Source organism: Vespula vulgaris, chromosome 7, assembly GCF_905475345.1.
Source record: "Vespula vulgaris chromosome 7, iyVesVulg1.1, whole genome shotgun sequence".
NCBI classification, from domain to species: domain Eukaryota; kingdom Metazoa; phylum Arthropoda; class Insecta; order Hymenoptera; family Vespidae; genus Vespula; species Vespula vulgaris.
The window spans coordinates 1,681,715-1,699,912 of record NC_066592.1 but is presented as its reverse complement, the minus strand read 5'-3'; the positions used below and the strand labels follow the sequence as shown (position 1 = coordinate 1,699,912).

Below are 18,198 nucleotides of genomic sequence, written 5' to 3'. Positions count from 1 at the left end.
ATTCCAATGTATACATCCAACCATATCTATATATGGTTCAAGAAATAAAAGAAACAATTCAAAAAGACGTAATTCCCTAAATTTTATTAAATTTTCCTTTATTAAAATTTTCTCTTATTTTATTAAAATTTCATTTTAATTTATTACATTTCTTTCTTTCAATGTAATAATTCTCCCATGCAATATTGTCTTCTCAAGTTTCTTAGTTATCGACTTTAATTAAACCCACGAAATATTCTCGTATTCGATTCATACACGCGCGTAATTAATTGTTACTAGCAAAATTTAAAAAAAAAGACTTTCTTTTCTTTCAAATTTTAAATATTTCCTTTCTTCTAATTTCTCTTTTTTCTTCTTTTCTCAATGTAATATTTCTTCCATGGCTCATTATTTTATTTTCCTAGGAAGTTAATTACCATTTCTCAGATTACTTCATGAAAAGACGGGAGCACGACATTTCCGTCGTCACTCTGAATCCTTCAACATCAACCTTTCAAGTATTTCAACCTTGCTCTTCGACCTTTCCTTAGAATTCTAAAGCTCATTTTGTTTCTCAAGGAAAGTTCGAGTGCAGTTACGTTGCGATAACGAGAATAAGGTTGAAGTATATTTGCTTGAACATAAACGATTCGCGCATCCAAGCTGTAACAACTTCTAGTTTGCTTTTCATGAAAATTCGTCTCCTTGACACATGCATATACTCATATACATAAGTATGCATACAAAATTGATGTATCTTCCTTTAATATATACATAACCGTATCTATATATATATAGATATATACGCATACTAATAATATTATGATATTCTTCTTAGTTAAGTTGAAACGTTATCAGAAATATGTCAACCGTGACAAGAAAGTTTACGGGAAGTTAAGCATTTCCATTTCTGTTTTCGAGAAGCGTATAAATGATGTTATACTTGTACTCTCTAAAAAAAGGAAAAGAAAAAATAAGCTTTAAAAATAATATTTTGTAATAGAGAAGTTAATAACTGAATAGGAAAAAGAAAAGAGAGAAAAAAAGAAGAAAAAGAAGATAAGGTAATCAAGCAATTTCTATTTATTCCATTAATTATAAATAAATTATTAGCGGATATCAAGTAATCGAACACGTAGGTGAATGTACACGTATGTGAAAAAACTTTCTCTGGAGAAATTCATCAGTCCCTGTAATAACTACAGGATTATTAGATCGATCTAAAAAAAACAAAGGAAAAAAAATGAAAGAAAAAAGAAGAAGAAAAAATTCTAATCTAAAAAATCCAATCTCAATACGAAAGGTCTTTCCCAAATGAACTTTTATTATCGGATTCCATAATAACGATGGGATTATTATTAAGTCTGATCGAAGGGAAAAAATGGAAGAAGAATAAAAAGAAAAGAAAAAAGATTTTGATGTGAAGCTTCGAATCTAAAAAACCCAAGCGTTAGTCTTCGCTTCATCGTACTCATCGAAGTTTCATCGAAAAAAAAAAACACAAGGGAAAAAGAAAAAAAATATGGGAAAAGAAATGGGGAAAAAAGCAAGAGAGAAAGAAAGAGAGGAAAAAAAGAGGAAGAAAAAATTCTAATCTAAAAAATCCAATCTAAATACAAAAAACCTTCCCCAAATGGACTTTTGTTATTGGATTACATAATAATGGAATTTGGCATGTGGGATTATTAATATCTCAGGAAGAAAAAACGAAAAAAGGAAAAAGAGAAAAGAAAAAGAGAAGGACCCAAGGGAATCTAGAATATCCAAGGATTGGGCTTCTGATCATTGTAATCATCGTAGTCTCATCTATAAAGAAAAAGGGGAAAAAAAGGAAAGAAAAAAGAAAAAAGAAAAAAAACGAACGAAAGAAAATGAGTTTCGTTCATTTATATTTTTTCTTTCTTTCCTTTCTTTACTTCTGACCATGTCTCTCGTTGAAAAATAACAAAATGGATCGACGTAAGGGGTTTTAGTTTTACGATAGTACCACATAAATGAGAAACTCTCATTTTTACGAGGTATTTCTCTCTTTTCTCGATCCTTCTCTTCGTTAAAGTTATTACCTAATCCCAAATCTCAATGGACCATCGAAAGGTCTCTAAGGCAATTCTTCGTACATTTTTCTGACGGGTTTCTCTCCCTTCACTTCATCCTACGTCATTATAGTTTCCATTCCCATTCCCTTACCCTTACCCTTTCTCGCCCTTTTTCATTTTCCTTCTCTTGCATGAATTCATATAATATATCGACAGGTAAAAATAGCTGAAAAATTCTGCGACGACTTTTCCACGGTACAACCTTTCGAAATTAATTGTTAGACGTCAATTGTTCGTCATCTTTCGTTATGTTCAACATTTTCCTTTTTCTCTCTCTTTCTTTCACCCTCTCAAACACTCACTCGCCCACTCACTCTCTTTCTCTCTCTCTTTCCTTCTTTTTCTCTATTTTTTTTTATTCGTCTTTATCGTGACCTTCAATTTGTTTAACATTTTGTCTGCTTAACAAAATTCTAACTTCGTGTGTTCTTGACATTTAACCGAATAACCTGCAAAACTTTTCTTTATATATATATATATATATATATATATATATATATATATATATATATATTCCGTTGGGAGACATTTAATCGAAAATTTTTCCTAAGCGAGATCAGCAAAACGAACGCCGACTCAGTATTTTATAAAAGTTTCGCAGATTTTATTTCAGATTATATGGTCAGACATTTTCTAACTTTTCCTAGCTTGCAGTATTTGAAAATATAAAAAAATAAAAAAAAAGAAAGAAAGAAAGAGATATATGTATAAACAAATTATATAATTTTTTCGTAAAATATTATACGCGGATATAAAGATAAACGAGAAAAGATATATATATATATTTGAAAAAAAATTTCCAAAGTAATATACATACTTGCATATGTGCATACGTATCTTATATACTCGTGAAAATTTATATAGCGTGTCTTATATATGTGCAGTAGAAAAAATTTATATTGATTAATACATGTACCTACCTTATAGCTATACTTAAAAAAATTTATATTAAATAAAATATGCATAGTTCATATAATCGTAAAAATATTGTTATATAAAAAATTGTAGTTACGAATATGTCCACGTATATATTCGTAAAAAAGTATTGAAGAAGAAAAGATTTGATTTGATTCCTCTCTGTCTGCATTTCCAAACTTGGAAATTTTCTAATCGTTCGAGAGGAATCTTAAAGCCTGATAAGATAAAGAAGAAAAAAAAAGAAGAAGAAGATTTGGAAAGAAAAGAAATAAAAATGGAAAAGTCGGAAGTCGGAGGAATTCGTGGTTGATCCGATAACCGATAATCCCGTCGTCGTAAGTAATCAGATTTTAACAGACGTCCGTCCGATTTCCACGTAAACGTTAATTTCAACGAGCTTATAAACGTCACACCGCCATTTCTCTTGTTTCCTGGATCTACTGTTCTTTTTATCTTTTTCTCTTTTTCTTTTATTTTTTACTTTCTTCTTGGAACTTCCCTCTAACCTTCGAATATGATACGAGCGTTTAATTCGTAGGATTATTAGTCCGATCAAAAAAAAAGAAAAAAGGAAACGAAGAAAGAAATAAAGAAAAAGATCTAATCTAAAAATTCCTAACTATCAAATAAATCAAGAAAATCAAAGAAATCAAATTAACTTGTAGGGAGCTCTGATACGAGATCTTCATATATGATATAAAATTGACATGAACAAACATTATCGAACACAATTGAATACGAATTGTTTACTGTCTTGACACTCCTACGCATACAAATACACAAATAGAAGGAGTCCACACAAACAACGTAAGTTATTATATTTGTATACTTTGATCAAAAAATGAAAGTAATATTCCATCCTGAAGTTTATTCTAGAAAATAATAACAATAATATCCCCTTGGAATTGATCCGAGGAAAAATTAAATATTAATCTTTTTATGTAAGGAACGTTTTGTTCAATGAAATGGAATTCAATCTTTAACATTCTACTTCGATTTCATCCCGTAAGGAAAATGTTACGTAAAAAATGCCGCAAGACATTCTCGATGTAATCTTTTTTCCTTCGTTCTTTCTCTCTTTCTTTCTTTATTTTTTTTTTCTTAATATCTTCTTTCATTTACGCGTTAAATCTTGCTGGCAGGCAATCGTAATAACATTTTTCAAAAAATTATTTAATTTGCAATTTTTCTAACATTCGGATATGTTCGTAGCATTGGCATTTGGCTTGAAGAGATTTATAATATCACGCGATAGAAAGAAAAAAAAAGAAGGAAAAGAAAAAGGAGTAGTAAAAACAAAGAATTCTATAAAACGTTATTCGATAAAATAAAATATTGCTTCCACGTTTTCTATTCTCACGCTTCTACTCCGTCATGAGAAAAAGCAATTTCTATCGATAAAACGAATAAAAATAGTATTCTACAAACTTGAAGATAATGCCTTTTCGTGATTGCATGGCAGCCTAGATAGGTAAGTAAGTAAGTAAGTAAGTAAGTATATACGTGTCTAGAAATGAACATCTCGTATCTTCTTCTACCCGTCCATTAAATGTTAAAAGTAATCCTGCAAGATCTTTTGAAAAAATTATACAATCTACAGTTTTCAATAGATTCACCTTGAACTTATCTGTATCGCTATAGAACGTCCTGATACAGAATGAAATAATAAGAAACAATTTTAATAATAAAATCTCAATTTAGCTTTTACCTTTTATTCTTTCCTTTTACGTATTTCTCTACGTATAAAATATTCGTATGAAGTAAAATACTCGGTGGATATCTCCCCTATCGATTAACTGTTTTCACAAATTTATCCTAGGGCTTTAATAATTGAGTAATAATTGATAGATGGAAAAAGAGAAAGAGAGAGAGAGAGCAATAATTTCGTGCGATGAGAACGATAACAATCTCGACGCTGTATAAACACGATAGCAAACGTAGTAAACCACTTTTCGTATTTCCCAAATGACAGTACTTCGAAAGCGAAGAGAGAAATGGAGAGGGAGATAAGCATAGATGGGAAATACTCGACACAAATTTGATAGACGTAGATAATCGTTTTGTGGTTTCGATCGAAAGGGACGCGATTATAAGAGACGTAGAGTGAAGTTCCTATGAAAATTTCTATGTATTTTACGCGTAAAGTTTGAATTCGATTAACGTGGAAGTTAAAATATCAACGACGTAACTAATTAAAGAGTCCGTTCCATCGGACAGGAAATTATATCACGTGCTACCTGAATTCGTTCGCTTTTAATACGGAAAAGTCATATTTTTGAATAGCGCGTAATATTACCAGTTATTAGCAGAGAGCTTTTGCGTCAGCTTGAACGTTCGATCAATTCATTCGTACGTGTGGAATATTAATACATACATATTGTACATTATTTTGAAATAAATTCTCGTTTGTAATTTTACAAAACATTATCCGATTAAAAGGTACTAAGTGCTTTCCATATAAAATTTTTAATACTTTTTCCGTTTAATTCATACATCGGAAAATCGAAAACGGAGATAATCAATTGTAATTTTTGTGGCTTCTTCCACCTCATTCCAACAAAATACCAACACCCCTACCGTTTTGTACTCTCTCTCATTCTCTTTTCCTACTTTATCCTTTTATCTTTTAATAACATCCATTAAAAAAGGGAAAATATAGAAATAAATTCTTATAATACAACGTCATCCCGTTTTCCCACGAGCTGTGAATTCAACCACAAATGTTGAATTACGCTTCCGTGGATCACGACTCGTTACGAGCGCGTGATATCTGGATGATTTCCTGTGACCTCATCGAATTATCTATCTATCGTTAGTCGTGACAGGATCGAATCGATTTGATTTTCAGTTTAATAGATTATTAGCGTTAATTCAGGACGTTTATCCCAATAAAATGATAATCTTTTATTGATTTTGAAATGTCGATAATTCAAATATCATATAATATCAAATATATGATATCTTGTTTTTATTATTTAAACAGTTAACAAATATCGTGTACGAAAGCGTGCATAGAAAGGTGCACGAAAGCGTCCACGAAAATGTGCACAGAAGCATGCACGAAAGTGCGTACGAAAGTGCGTACGAAAGTGCGTACGAAAGCGTGCACGAGAACGTGATTCATGATCATGATCATGTTAGTATAATCGTGAATTCTCTTTCTTTCTTTCTCTCTCTCTCTCTCTCTCTCTCTCTCTCTCTCTCTCTCTCTCTCTCTCTCTCTCTCTCTCTCTCTCACTCACTCACTCACTTTCTGCAAAATCCACGCAACAGGTTTCTATATCCTTTATATTTTTTTCCTTTTTCTTTTCTGTCTATTTTTTTCTCTTATCCTCCAAAGATATCTAATCAAAAAGCTTTATTCTTTCGAACTCTTTCATGTGTAACATCACAGGAATTCTAAGAACCCATTCAAAGTATTATATTAAGGAGATATAGTTAATAAAAGATGACGAAGTCGTTTTAGATTTATTTTCTCTTTCTCTTTCTCTCTCTCTCTCTCTCTCTCTCTCTACCTCTTTATCTTTCTCTCTCTCTGTCTCTCCCTCTTTGTTTCTCACCCGTATACAGAATGCACGTATTTTAAATTAATTTGAGAGACACAAAGAGAAATAAACACAATGACGTTATTAATAAACGAACGAACGAACTAACGAACTAACGAACGAACGAACGAACGAACGAACGAACGAACGAACGAACGAAACGAAACGAAAGATAATGCAAAATTATTACAATCAATCTTTATAGCGAATGAGGTACAGAATATATATTATGTGTATCTATTATGCATATACGTATATATAATAATTATGTTGAGGTAACATCCGTTAATAAAATTACCAATTAATTATCAAATTTATTGTTAATTCTCCAACCGAATTGTAACAATGCGTGAGATAAAATCGATCGACCTCGTTATTCCGCTAAGAACACTCAATAAGCTATAAATGAATAAATGTATCCTTTTATAAAGACAGACGAAGGGTAAAAGAGGAGGAGAAAGAAAGAGAGGAAGAGAGAGACAGATATAGATCCATAGAAACAGAGATACAATACACGATGTCTATTATGATGGAAAATTCGAAATATCATTGAACATATGTCCTTAATTATAAATAACGAAGAATAGAGTACTCATAAAGTAGCTCGATTTTGTTTCTTTTCCTTTTCCAGATATGAATAAAGGATGTAATCGATAAAGGTAACAGATTCTAAAGGTTAACTCGTTATATAATTCACGTACGTATGTATGTACATACGTATTCGTTTTCTGTAAAGAGCTTTCATTAGAGTCTCGCAACTGTTTTGTAACAAAAGCGATTCCGTTTTACCTTTATCATCAAAATATGCTTCAATCGATTATCTCTCTCTCTCTCATCCTCTCTTCCTCTCCTTTATTGAAATAACAAGCGATACGTGGGTTGCTTCTCCATTCGTTCGTTCGATCATTTAAACAATCTTTTTCCCTCTCTATTCCTGTTTTCGTTCCAATTTTCTTTTTCCAAGTGTACTTATTTTCCTTTCAAGGCAATACGTAAAATGCTTCTGATGGAAACTCATTTTTATTTTAATCCGATTATATATTATTTAATTCTTGAATTAACAATTTCCTCGATTATGTATATGTGTACGTGGGTGGATATGTGGGTGGATATGTGGGTGAACATGTAGATGTATAAAAAAAATAAAAAATAAAAAATATATCTTTTATTTAACCTTTAATTATGATTTTTAATATTTTCGCTTATATGCGAAAAATATTATTTTACAGATTATTCACTTATCGTAGAGATAAGTCATATTTTTTTTCTGGTTTGAAAATATCCATTAAAATGATCAATAGATGTAAAATGTTATATGATCTGAATGTTGAAAACAAAGAGAAATTAATAAGAATTTATCAAGAGATCATACTCACATCGTTGTCATTTACAACTGTCTTTTGAGCAACCGGGTATGCCGTTGTCCAGGCGAGAGAAATCATCAAGATGACCGTCAAAAACATTACAATACGAAGCGACATCCTTCTTTCTCTGTAGAAAAAGAAAGAAAGGAATAAAAATAACTACCAAGTTAATCGATCGGCAGATATACGTGAAAATTATTTTACATATTCAATAACTTTCACGAGTATTGCGTTAAAAAAACAGAATCAAAAAGCGAAAAAATAAAATGAAATGAAATGGAATATTCAAAATATGAAAAAAAAATAAATGAATGATAAGACAAAAACATCAACGTATTTTAATACTTTCAAATTTACCAATAACATCTTTCGAATTAATCTTTTAAGAGGATTACTTCGAATTATTGAAGGGCGAATATTATATATACATATTAAACGCTACAAAAAACATGATTTTTAACTGATTAATTTTCATTGCCCTCATCAATATCATAAAAGTAAAAAAAGGAGGAGATGAAGAGAAAAAGAAGAAAAAATAAAGAATAGGAACATTGTTAAGGGCTTAAAAGGTTATCACAAACGATTTAGGTGAGATCTTTTTCCGACTCAGCGTGATTTTTGTCAAAGACCTTCGTTAATGCGTCGTTACGTTTTTCTACTGCTAGCTATAAAAAAGGATAGAAGTAGGAGAGAAATAGAGAAAAAAAAAGTGAAAGAGAGAGAGAGAAAGAGAGAAAGGGAGAAAGAGAGAAAGAGAGAGAGAGAGAGAGAGAAAATGTGAGAGGGAGAATGAGATAGATAAAGGGAAAGGGCGAAAAGGGTGGAAAGGAAAAAGGGACAGGGTTTATTCCCATAAACGATGTCATTTTCGTATATCCCACCGATATCGAACAAAACGAAAATGTTCCCTTCTTTGTAAATACATGTAGGTACATAAATATATACATACATACATATATATATATATATGTATGTATGTATATGTCATAATATTTTCATATTTTTACAGAATTCTATTTGAATATTTTCGTAAGCTTTTGTATATGCATATACATATGTATATATGTGTTTTATATATATATATATATATATATATATATATATATATATCACATCGTATCGTTTCAACCATTACATATATGCATACTGTAAATATAAATGCGTTCAGCATTTTTATCAGTCTCCAATGTGATATCGAATTCATAGATTTATAATATATGTATACACAAATACAACGTGTAATGATTAATAACATTCTGCATATAAATTAAGAAAAAAGAGAGAAAGACAGAAAAAGAACGAAATAAATAAGTTGAAAATAAATGACACAGGATCGAGCAATGATAATGATAGTGACATTTGTTTCAAATCAATAAGAAGAAATATATATATGTATGTATATACATATATATATATATACATATATATATAGAATTTCTGCCATTTTTTTCTCTTTTACATTTTACCATGAGAAGAACAACACTTTTTGGCCGTCGGTAATGTTATCGTCGGTAAGTAACTGTTAATTTGTTCACAGGATTACCGTTTAACCATAATGTTAAATGAACATAGTTTTCAAACATTCCTTTCATTTCGAATACATCTACTCGAGATCGTTATAATTCATATTTAAATTCCGTTCAGTTATTTCCTTCCGTAAAAATGAAAAATTCGAATATCTCGTGTGGAAAAATTTTATTTTTTTGTTGTTGAAAATTTAATTTTTTCTAGGATTAACCAATTTATTTCTTACGCCAAATGGTCTATTCGACTTAAGAATTATATATCCGTTTCTTGTCTCCTTTCTAATAATTTATTTAGACGGATATTAAGAATGATAACATTCAATATTACGTGTCGATAATGAAGTTTTCGTAGGTAGGTCAGTTTATCGATAAATGAAATTTTATTTAGCCCCTAATGGTAGGTAACGCACTCTTACATGTACGTCATAAGATTTAATATATGCACAGGGGTTTAAAAAGACTTTTTTTTCTTTTTTACTACAGTATGTCGAAAAAAAGGCACGAATTTAAAAATTTTTTTCCAATATTAAACGAATTTCAAAGAGTCCATATTTCTGTCGACATGTTAAAAGGTTTGAACCGTCCTTTTTTTTTTTCCTTCTATGTCTCTATCTCTTTCTCTCTCCTTTCATGTCCTTAATCAAGCCGTAAAGCTGCTTACACCAGCTTTTAAAGCTTCTTGCAAAAAGGATAGAAATTCTCTATCTATCTATCTCTCTTCCCCCTTTCTCTCCCTATTTTTTTTCTATCCTTCTATTAGAAAAACGTCAACATATAAAGAGGAAACGTATCGGTATGGAATAAGCTAGCAATCTAATCGCGCTTAGCCGTCATGTCTAATAGATTTCTTTTTCATCATGCCATTTTCGTTTCGATCTCGAGAATAAATATGCTATCGTAAACTTGATAAATCGATATAAAATAGAAGAAAGAAAAAAAAAAAGAAAAGAGAAAGACACAGAAAATTGTTGTACATCGCAAAAAATTATTTAACACCGAACAATGTCGTAAATAAAAAAAAAAAAAGGAGAGAAAGACGACGTTTTATTTCTGACGTTTTATATTTAAAAAATTCGTGATTGATTTGAAATAGTTTGCTCCATCAATCGTATCTATCGACGTTTCCCTTTCGTTATTTTCTTTTTTTCTTTCAAAATAAGTAAATTCAATCTGGATAGATCAATTACTTATGCTTAACTAACTAATTAAGGTTTAATTAACTAAACGCTTGACCCTTACTATTTGTGTTCGACGGGTAATAATTCAATACAAATGAATAAATCTGAACATAGAACATGTGTTTCATTAAAAACTAATATCTATGCATCAAAGGGGATAAATGCAATCATCTTTAATTGAATTAGTCGATTAGTTAAATCGATTGAATAAATTGATAATACGGATCAATGATTATGCGTATTATATTACAGAATATTAATTGGTGATTAATAATCGTTTATTAATAGCATATTTTTCGATATAAATTCTTGTCTTTTATTTATTGTTCTATTTATTTGAAATAAGATTCAATGACTATACTATTATATTGATTATCTTAAATATATATTGATAGTTTTCAAAAATTGAATCGAAGATTGAAATCGTCCATTTTACTAAAGTATTCTTCTAAAATTCTTTCCAATTTTTCTGTTACTTTTTTCAATTATAAAAAAGGATATTAAAACCCGACGAAACGATATTGAAACTTGATAATTTTCGAAGACTTCATCTTACTTTCCTCGTATATCTTCGTTCTTTTTGTTGTTCTTTTTCGTTCGCGTTAATTTTCAATATTATCAATGATAGTTCTAAAGTCGTTATTCGTGAACGTTCGTTTGATATTATTTATTGTTGGTACAACGATCAATGATAATCCTCGTTGATGAGGATTACGTGTTTGATCGAACTTTCCGAACTATCAAATTATGTAGACGTCGAAGCATCGAAACTATGATGCGAAACTATGTACCGTCTTGTCATTTCTCGAACTAAGATTATGGAAAATTTAATTGAAAACGTACGATGGAGAATGCACGTAGAAAATTAATGAGAAAAATTCCAATTATTTAAGATCATTTTAATAATGACAAGAAAACAGGAAAAAGAACAAACAAGCAAACAAAAAAGAAAAAATTCGATTGAACCTTGAACTTTTCATGGTCTTTTTCTTTTTATTTTATCATATTTTTTCGTTATTATCGTTTAATAAAATATAAAAGTGAAAAATAGAAATTTAAGAAAAAATCCATAGAATATTCATGTACATCGTATTATATGCTTCGAAAAAGATTTAGATACTGAGGAAATATTTGTTCGAGCAACCACGTATCCATCATTTCCGTATTACTCGAGGAAAACGTCAAACTTATACGAAGTTTCATTTTTTCTTTCTTTACTTTTTTTTTCGTTGATGCAACATCAACGAACAATCCAAGACTCAATCTCTCCAATACCAAAGTATGTATATACATGTATAATGCTTTTTTAAATGTGAGCGAAGAAGGTATTACGATGTGAATTTGATTGACGGACAAACCCTTTACGAGTTAATGAGTGTATGTCTGTTCCAAGAGAAACGAAGGAAAAAATACAGAAGAGAAAATATAAAAGAAAAAAGAAAATAGGAACAAACTGCAAAATCCAAAGAACGAAAGATCTAACAGTAACAGATGTTTGACGATTTTCATTATTTCCTTTCAAATCAAAATTTCCTTTCTTTCGTTTCAAACGAGTTTTTCGCTTTTTCTGTTGAAGAATACAACAATTTTTCTGTTTCTTTCTCAAAGGAAGAAGAAAAGAATAAAAAATTTCGTAAAAGGAGCAACTTGCGAATTTTTTAAGTCGCGCTTCCTGGCAAGAATATTTCTTTTGCGATAAGTAAAAGAATAAAATTTCTTGACATAAAATGAAACAAGAATGAATTATTTTATCGAGTTTAGATGGAAATTGCTTGAAAGGGTATCGTGTAGAAGGATCACGAACGTTATTTCTTTTTAATAATTTTTCCTTTTTTTTTTGATTATTATTATTTTTTTCACTTCCAAAAGATTCAATTTGATTCACTTACGGAATAAAATGTTGTGCAAATATTTGCCACTAATAAACTGAGAGTAACCACTTTATAAGAGAGATATCGAATTGATTGGTAAACATTAAAATCATATTCCTACATTGACTAGTACTCTCGTTTTTTCATAATCGATTTGGGATAGCACAAACGATAAAAGGCTTTCTCAATGTATTTGACAATAAATATATAGAGATCCTATATAGATCTTAAGTGCACGAATTTTGCGTTTTCGATCTTTTAAATTGAATAATAATTTCACCAAAAAATTTCCTTGGCAAACAAATTCTTTCTTTTTTCTTTTCTTTTTTCTTTTTTTTTTCTTCCTTTCTTTTTTTTCATTTATAAATATTTTTCTACCTTTTTATTCATAACTAATTAAATTAAAAATTCATACACATATATATATATATAAAAATAAAAAGTTTCATTGATAAGATATTTAATTATTTTTATTCGCTTACTTAAAAGGCACGTTTCTCATGCAATTTAATATAAATTAAGAATTAAAATTTTATTAATTTATTAATTCATTCATTCATTCATTAAAAAGGGAAAAAGAAAAAGGAAGAAGAAAAAGAAGGAGAAGACAAGGTTGATCGTAGAAAAGTTTTCGTATAATGATCATCGTTCATTTAATCATTTTATAATAATTTCTCATTGGGAAAACGAGCACTAATGAACTTGAAAGACAAATGAGAAATTTCAAGAAAGAACGTCGTCGTATTTCTCAATCAATCGAATAACGTAATTGAAGTAGAAGGATATCTAAATGAATTGCTTTTGCTCAAAGAGAAAAAAAAAATTAAAAAAAGAAAAAAGAAAAGGAAAAGGAGAAAGGAATAGAGGGTCAAAGTCGTGGAATTTTTATACGTCATAATACTGAAAGAGAAAAAGACTTTAACAAAAAATTACAAAAAAGGGACAAAGATAAGAGAAAGAGAAAAAGACAAAAATGGCAAACAAAAAAGAAAAGAAAAAAATATTCATTTCTATTTCCAGCACGTCTTATTGCGCGGATACAATTTAAAAAGAGTTCATGGCTCTTGGATAAAATAACATTCATCAGTCAACCAAATTGGATTATCAATCAGTCCTAGCAAACAGGATATCGTATATATCTTTCATTTACCTTTTACAAAATTCTTGGTGGTTACGAATGAAAAAGGGAACGAAGGGTAGAAAAGATGAGCAAGTAAAAAGTCCATTTCCTTATCGAGTTACTTCTATATCTCTTTCTTTCTTTATTCTTCTCTACCTTTTTCTATTTCTATCTCTTTTTCTTTTTATACCATTTTCTCTGTCTTAACCATATGAATGAACATTGATTAAACACTGATCATCAATTAGTTATTAAACCTGACAATTTTCTATTATTTCAATGTTCCTTTTATCTTTCTTTTTTCTTTCTTTGCTTTCTTTCGTTTTCAAAATCGTCTTCAATGCCAATCACATTCGGTCGATTTATTAAATAAATTAATAATTGTACGTACGCGATAAAAAAGAAAGATAAGATCATGAAATTTAAAACAGAAAGAAATATCTATACATATATAAATAGGATATTATATAAAATTAAATTGATGTGTTAGTGTAATAATAATGTAAAATGTGTTAATTAATATAAGTAGCTTAGTATAATATCTTATTTCAATTTTTGTTGAAAATCGAAAATCAAATTTAAAACTGTCAATCTCTTTCTCATTCTAACATTTTCCCTGTTAACGATATTATTACACGTAATAAACAAAAATAGATTATCAATTATGCAATTAAATTCATTACAATGTTCTCTTATTGCTTTTCATTCTATTTTAAAATCATTTCAAAGGTCGATCAAATGTCATTTTCGCTATAGGCAAATCGCGATATAATCGTATATTCGATTAAAGTGATACAAGATTTTTCAGAAAGGAAAAAAGAAAATGAATAGAAAAAAGATAAAAAAAAAATAAAATAAAATATTTACAATTATAATATAATATTATATCAATGATATATACCTTGAACTTGGAAGCCTTCGACGTTAGACGGAGCAGAAGTGATCAATCTCGTCCTTCTTTGCCGTTTTCCTATCTATCTCTTTTTCTCTTGAAGCAGAGTAGAAGACCAGCAGGAGGTGAGAATTTATAATTGAGCGAAATCGCGTATGAGACTTGTCCTTCCGAACTGTTCGGAGATTTTATGAGTATATGACTGCTTGGAGCGATGCGACCACTTTATATCTCCAGGATACGGTTGAGGTGGGGGCTGAAAAACTCAACCTCTTCTATTCTGCTCCCTCTCTAGCTCCCTATTCCCTTACCGCGCTACCCCACCGCGCCACGTATCCTGCTAACCCCCACTACACGCTATCAGCGATGCGCGTGGTACACCCCTAACGGAATGTTTCACGTGACAGCCTATTCAACGAATCCTCTTCCTAGCTACCGACGCGGCACGGTATCCGAAGCAACAGGATAGCTCGATCTCCCTCCAACTATCTCTACATTGGAAGCGGATTCAACTTGTTTCATCCTCGCCCATCCTACCTGTCGAATTACAAATCCGTTTACGTCATATTCTTCATTTTCCTGTTTCCTCTTTTCCCAAGATTTCTCTTATATTATTTAATTATTTTTCTTTTTCTTTTTTCTTTTCTTTTCTATCCTTTTCGTTTTTGTTCTTTTTCCTTTCTTCTTCTAATCCAGATATTTGTTCTGATCGGAAGAAAACTGAAATTTTCTTTCGTAAAAAGGAACAAATAGAGAAGGAAGAAAGAAAGAAAGAAACGAAGTGAAGGATGAAAGAAAGAAAGAAAGAAAGAGACACGATAAAAAATAGAATACCTTAAGAATTTTCTCGATAGAAGGATCTCGAATAACCTATCTTGTCTCGTTTTATTTTACTTTATTTTCTTATATATTTTTCTATTTTCCTTCTTTCTTTTTTATTTTTTTTGTAGAAGAACGCGGATAAACTCTAGAAAGCACGAGTATGATGCTTCATTCCTTTGGAATGAAGTTACTCTTTGTTTCTACCTACAGTAAACATACGCAGAAAAAAGAGAAAGAAAAAAAATTACTCGTATGTTACTTGTTGCTGCACATTTTGAAAAAGAAAGTCTTCTATCTCCGACTAACAGGACCCGTACACTTTGCTCTGTTCATTACTTTACATGCTGTATTTATCTCTTTCTTTCTCTCTATCTCCTTTTCTATTCTTTCTTTTCGCACATTTCTATTCTAAGGAATCACTGTTAATCACGAATTCGAGAATGAAATAACATTCGATTCTACTTCGATCCTATAATGTCGTAGTAAATTTTTCTTCTTCTTCTTTAACCCAAATAGCTTACGACACGTAATTCCTAATAAATAAATATATATATATAATTTGAAATCTTTGATTTTTCTCTCTTTCTTTTCTTTTTTCAATTTTATCAATCTCTCCCTGATAAAATTGCAAACGATCAAGTAAAACGAAACACCCTACCATACACGGATGTACATAAATATACATAAACATCGTTTATCTTTACGTAACTTCCTTCACCCTCTATAAAAGAAGGGTGAAACGAAATAACGTCAATTTCTTGTCCTTTCAATCCCTACTACCATCCTACTTTCATCACACTACATAATGTTTCATTTTTCCCCATTCACCGTTCTCCTTGGCCAACAAAATGGCGGACATATTGTTCGCTGCCCGACCGATAAAGAATATTCGAAGGCGTTTCCATTTTCTTTTTTCGTACGTTAAATTGTTATTCCTTCGTGCGTGTGCATAAAAATTCCTTTCCTCTATCCCTTTTTTCTCCTCAGAAAGCTTTGAAGGACCGATAAGCCGATATGTTCTTTAAATCTTTTTCCTCGGAATAGATATGTACATGTAAATATATACATATCCATAGATGGATCGATTGAACGAACGAACAATCAATCAATAGATTGATCGTTTACATTTTCTCGTGTAATATCCAAAGCATGGGAAGAACGTATCCATGTTGCTTTTCACGAAGCTTTGTGAAACGAGATCAAATAACGTCTTCTATCCCACCATCTTGATAGTTTACTTTGGAAGGGTGATTTAAATCTCGATGTGAATTACTTTCTTCTCTCTCTTTCTCCCTCTCTCTTTTATTCTTTCATTCTCCCCATACGTTTCCTATTTTACAACTTAAATCTAGTTCTTTTATTCGACGTCGTTCGATTTCTGTTCAATGCGACTCTTTCCTTTTCTAACGAGTATCGTAAACAAAATTGAAAAGAAAAATAGATAAACAGAAAGAGAGAGAGAGAAAGAGAGAGAGAGAGAGAGAAAGAAAAAGAGAGAAAGAGATAGAAAGAGAGAGAAAAAGAGAGAGAGAGAGAGAGAAGGAGAGAGAGAATTTTTTAATAACATAAAGGAAACCGTCATTATACTCAACAAAATATAATTATAATATTTTTCATAGGTATGCAAGCTAAACAGCAACTAAGAATACTTTTGACTTATTACATATAGTCCAATTAAAATAATTTTAATAAACTAACCATTGCTACCATTTTATCCTTCATTCTTCTTTCTCCCTTTCTCTCTCTCTCTCTCTTTCTCTCTCTCTTTTTCTCTCTCTCTCTCTCTCTCTCTCTTTTTTATTCATATTTTTTATCTTTTCGTATATTACTCTTCTATAATATAACAGCATATCGATTTCAGATGTTGTAACGTTGTAAATATAGGATAGGAAAAACGAGAGGATACAAAAATTTTGCGGTGAATACTGCTTTTAAAACTTTTTTTTCCTTCTCTCTCTCTCTCTCTCTCTCTCTCTCTCTCTCTCTCTCTCTCTATTTCTTCTTTTCCTATTCCTCTGTGAAAAATAAATATGAACCGTTTACGAGTCATAAAGTCGAAACATCGAACTACGTCGCATTTCTTACAAGAGACGTTGAAGGCTATGTACCAACTCGATTCATTTTTCACGTTAGACTTTACAATTTTCTTCTCTAATCGAAACATTACTTTTTTTATTCCTTTAGAAGCTAAAAACAAAAAAAGAGAGAGAAAAAGAAGATGAAAGAAAGAAAGAAAAATTGAAAATGTCATCGACGAAGGAAACTTCTACGTGAGTTCATGATAAATATCGAGATATATTTTTTGGTTTTTCTTGAAGTAAAAGGAAAAAAATATAAAGAGAAAGAATTCTTATAAGGATTGATCGTTTCGCTAAAGATTAAGAAAGAAGAAAAAAAAAAAGTAGAACGATTATACTTTTACAGGATATTGAATCAATGTTCAAAAGAAACATATTTCCTTAGGTGTCAAATGCAAACGATGTAAATTATAAAAGGCGCTTCTGTATATTCACTGTGCACCACTTTTTTCTATATCCTTATCAAAGGAAATACGTCCGAACCATGAAAATTAAATAAATGTGCATGGCTTTGTTTCTGCTTCTTTGTTATTTCTCCGCTAATTACTTTATACTTCTTGTTAATCGATGAAATTCCAAACGTTAAAAGAATGAAAGAAAAGAGAAATGGTTACTATTACAGTTTCCAATAAAAAATACGTTCCGTATCGATTAATATGTCTAAAGCATACCTTTGTTATCTGTAATGATTAATTATAGAAATATTAATGCCTGGAAGTATGCAACATTCGATACACTTCATCAATAATTATACTTTTTCCGAAACCCTTTAGACAGGCAACATACTCGTACACGTGTGTAATACGGCA

The 18,198-nt window shown here is 30.3% G+C and overlaps 1 protein-coding gene and 1 long non-coding RNA gene across 2 annotated transcripts in view; both read right to left on the bottom strand.

Annotated features, from left to right (window-relative positions):
• LOC127065084 (uncharacterized) overlaps nucleotides 1-14,665 on the bottom strand; it is a 62,698-nt gene extending 48,033 nt beyond the window's left edge. The window contains exons 1-2 of the mRNA XM_050996975.1: nucleotides 14,499-14,665; nucleotides 7,915-8,029 (exon numbers count right to left, since the gene is read on the bottom strand). Coding sequence (XP_050852932.1) covers nucleotides 7,915-8,019 — 105 coding nt within the window. The 5' untranslated portion in view covers nucleotides 8,020-8,029; nucleotides 14,499-14,665. The remainder of the gene's footprint in view (nucleotides 1-7,914; nucleotides 8,030-14,498) is intronic.
• The window catches only part of LOC127065086 (uncharacterized), a 207,544-nt gene that overhangs the window by 159,164 nt on the left and 30,182 nt on the right, over nucleotides 1-18,198 (bottom strand). The window lies entirely within an intron of this gene.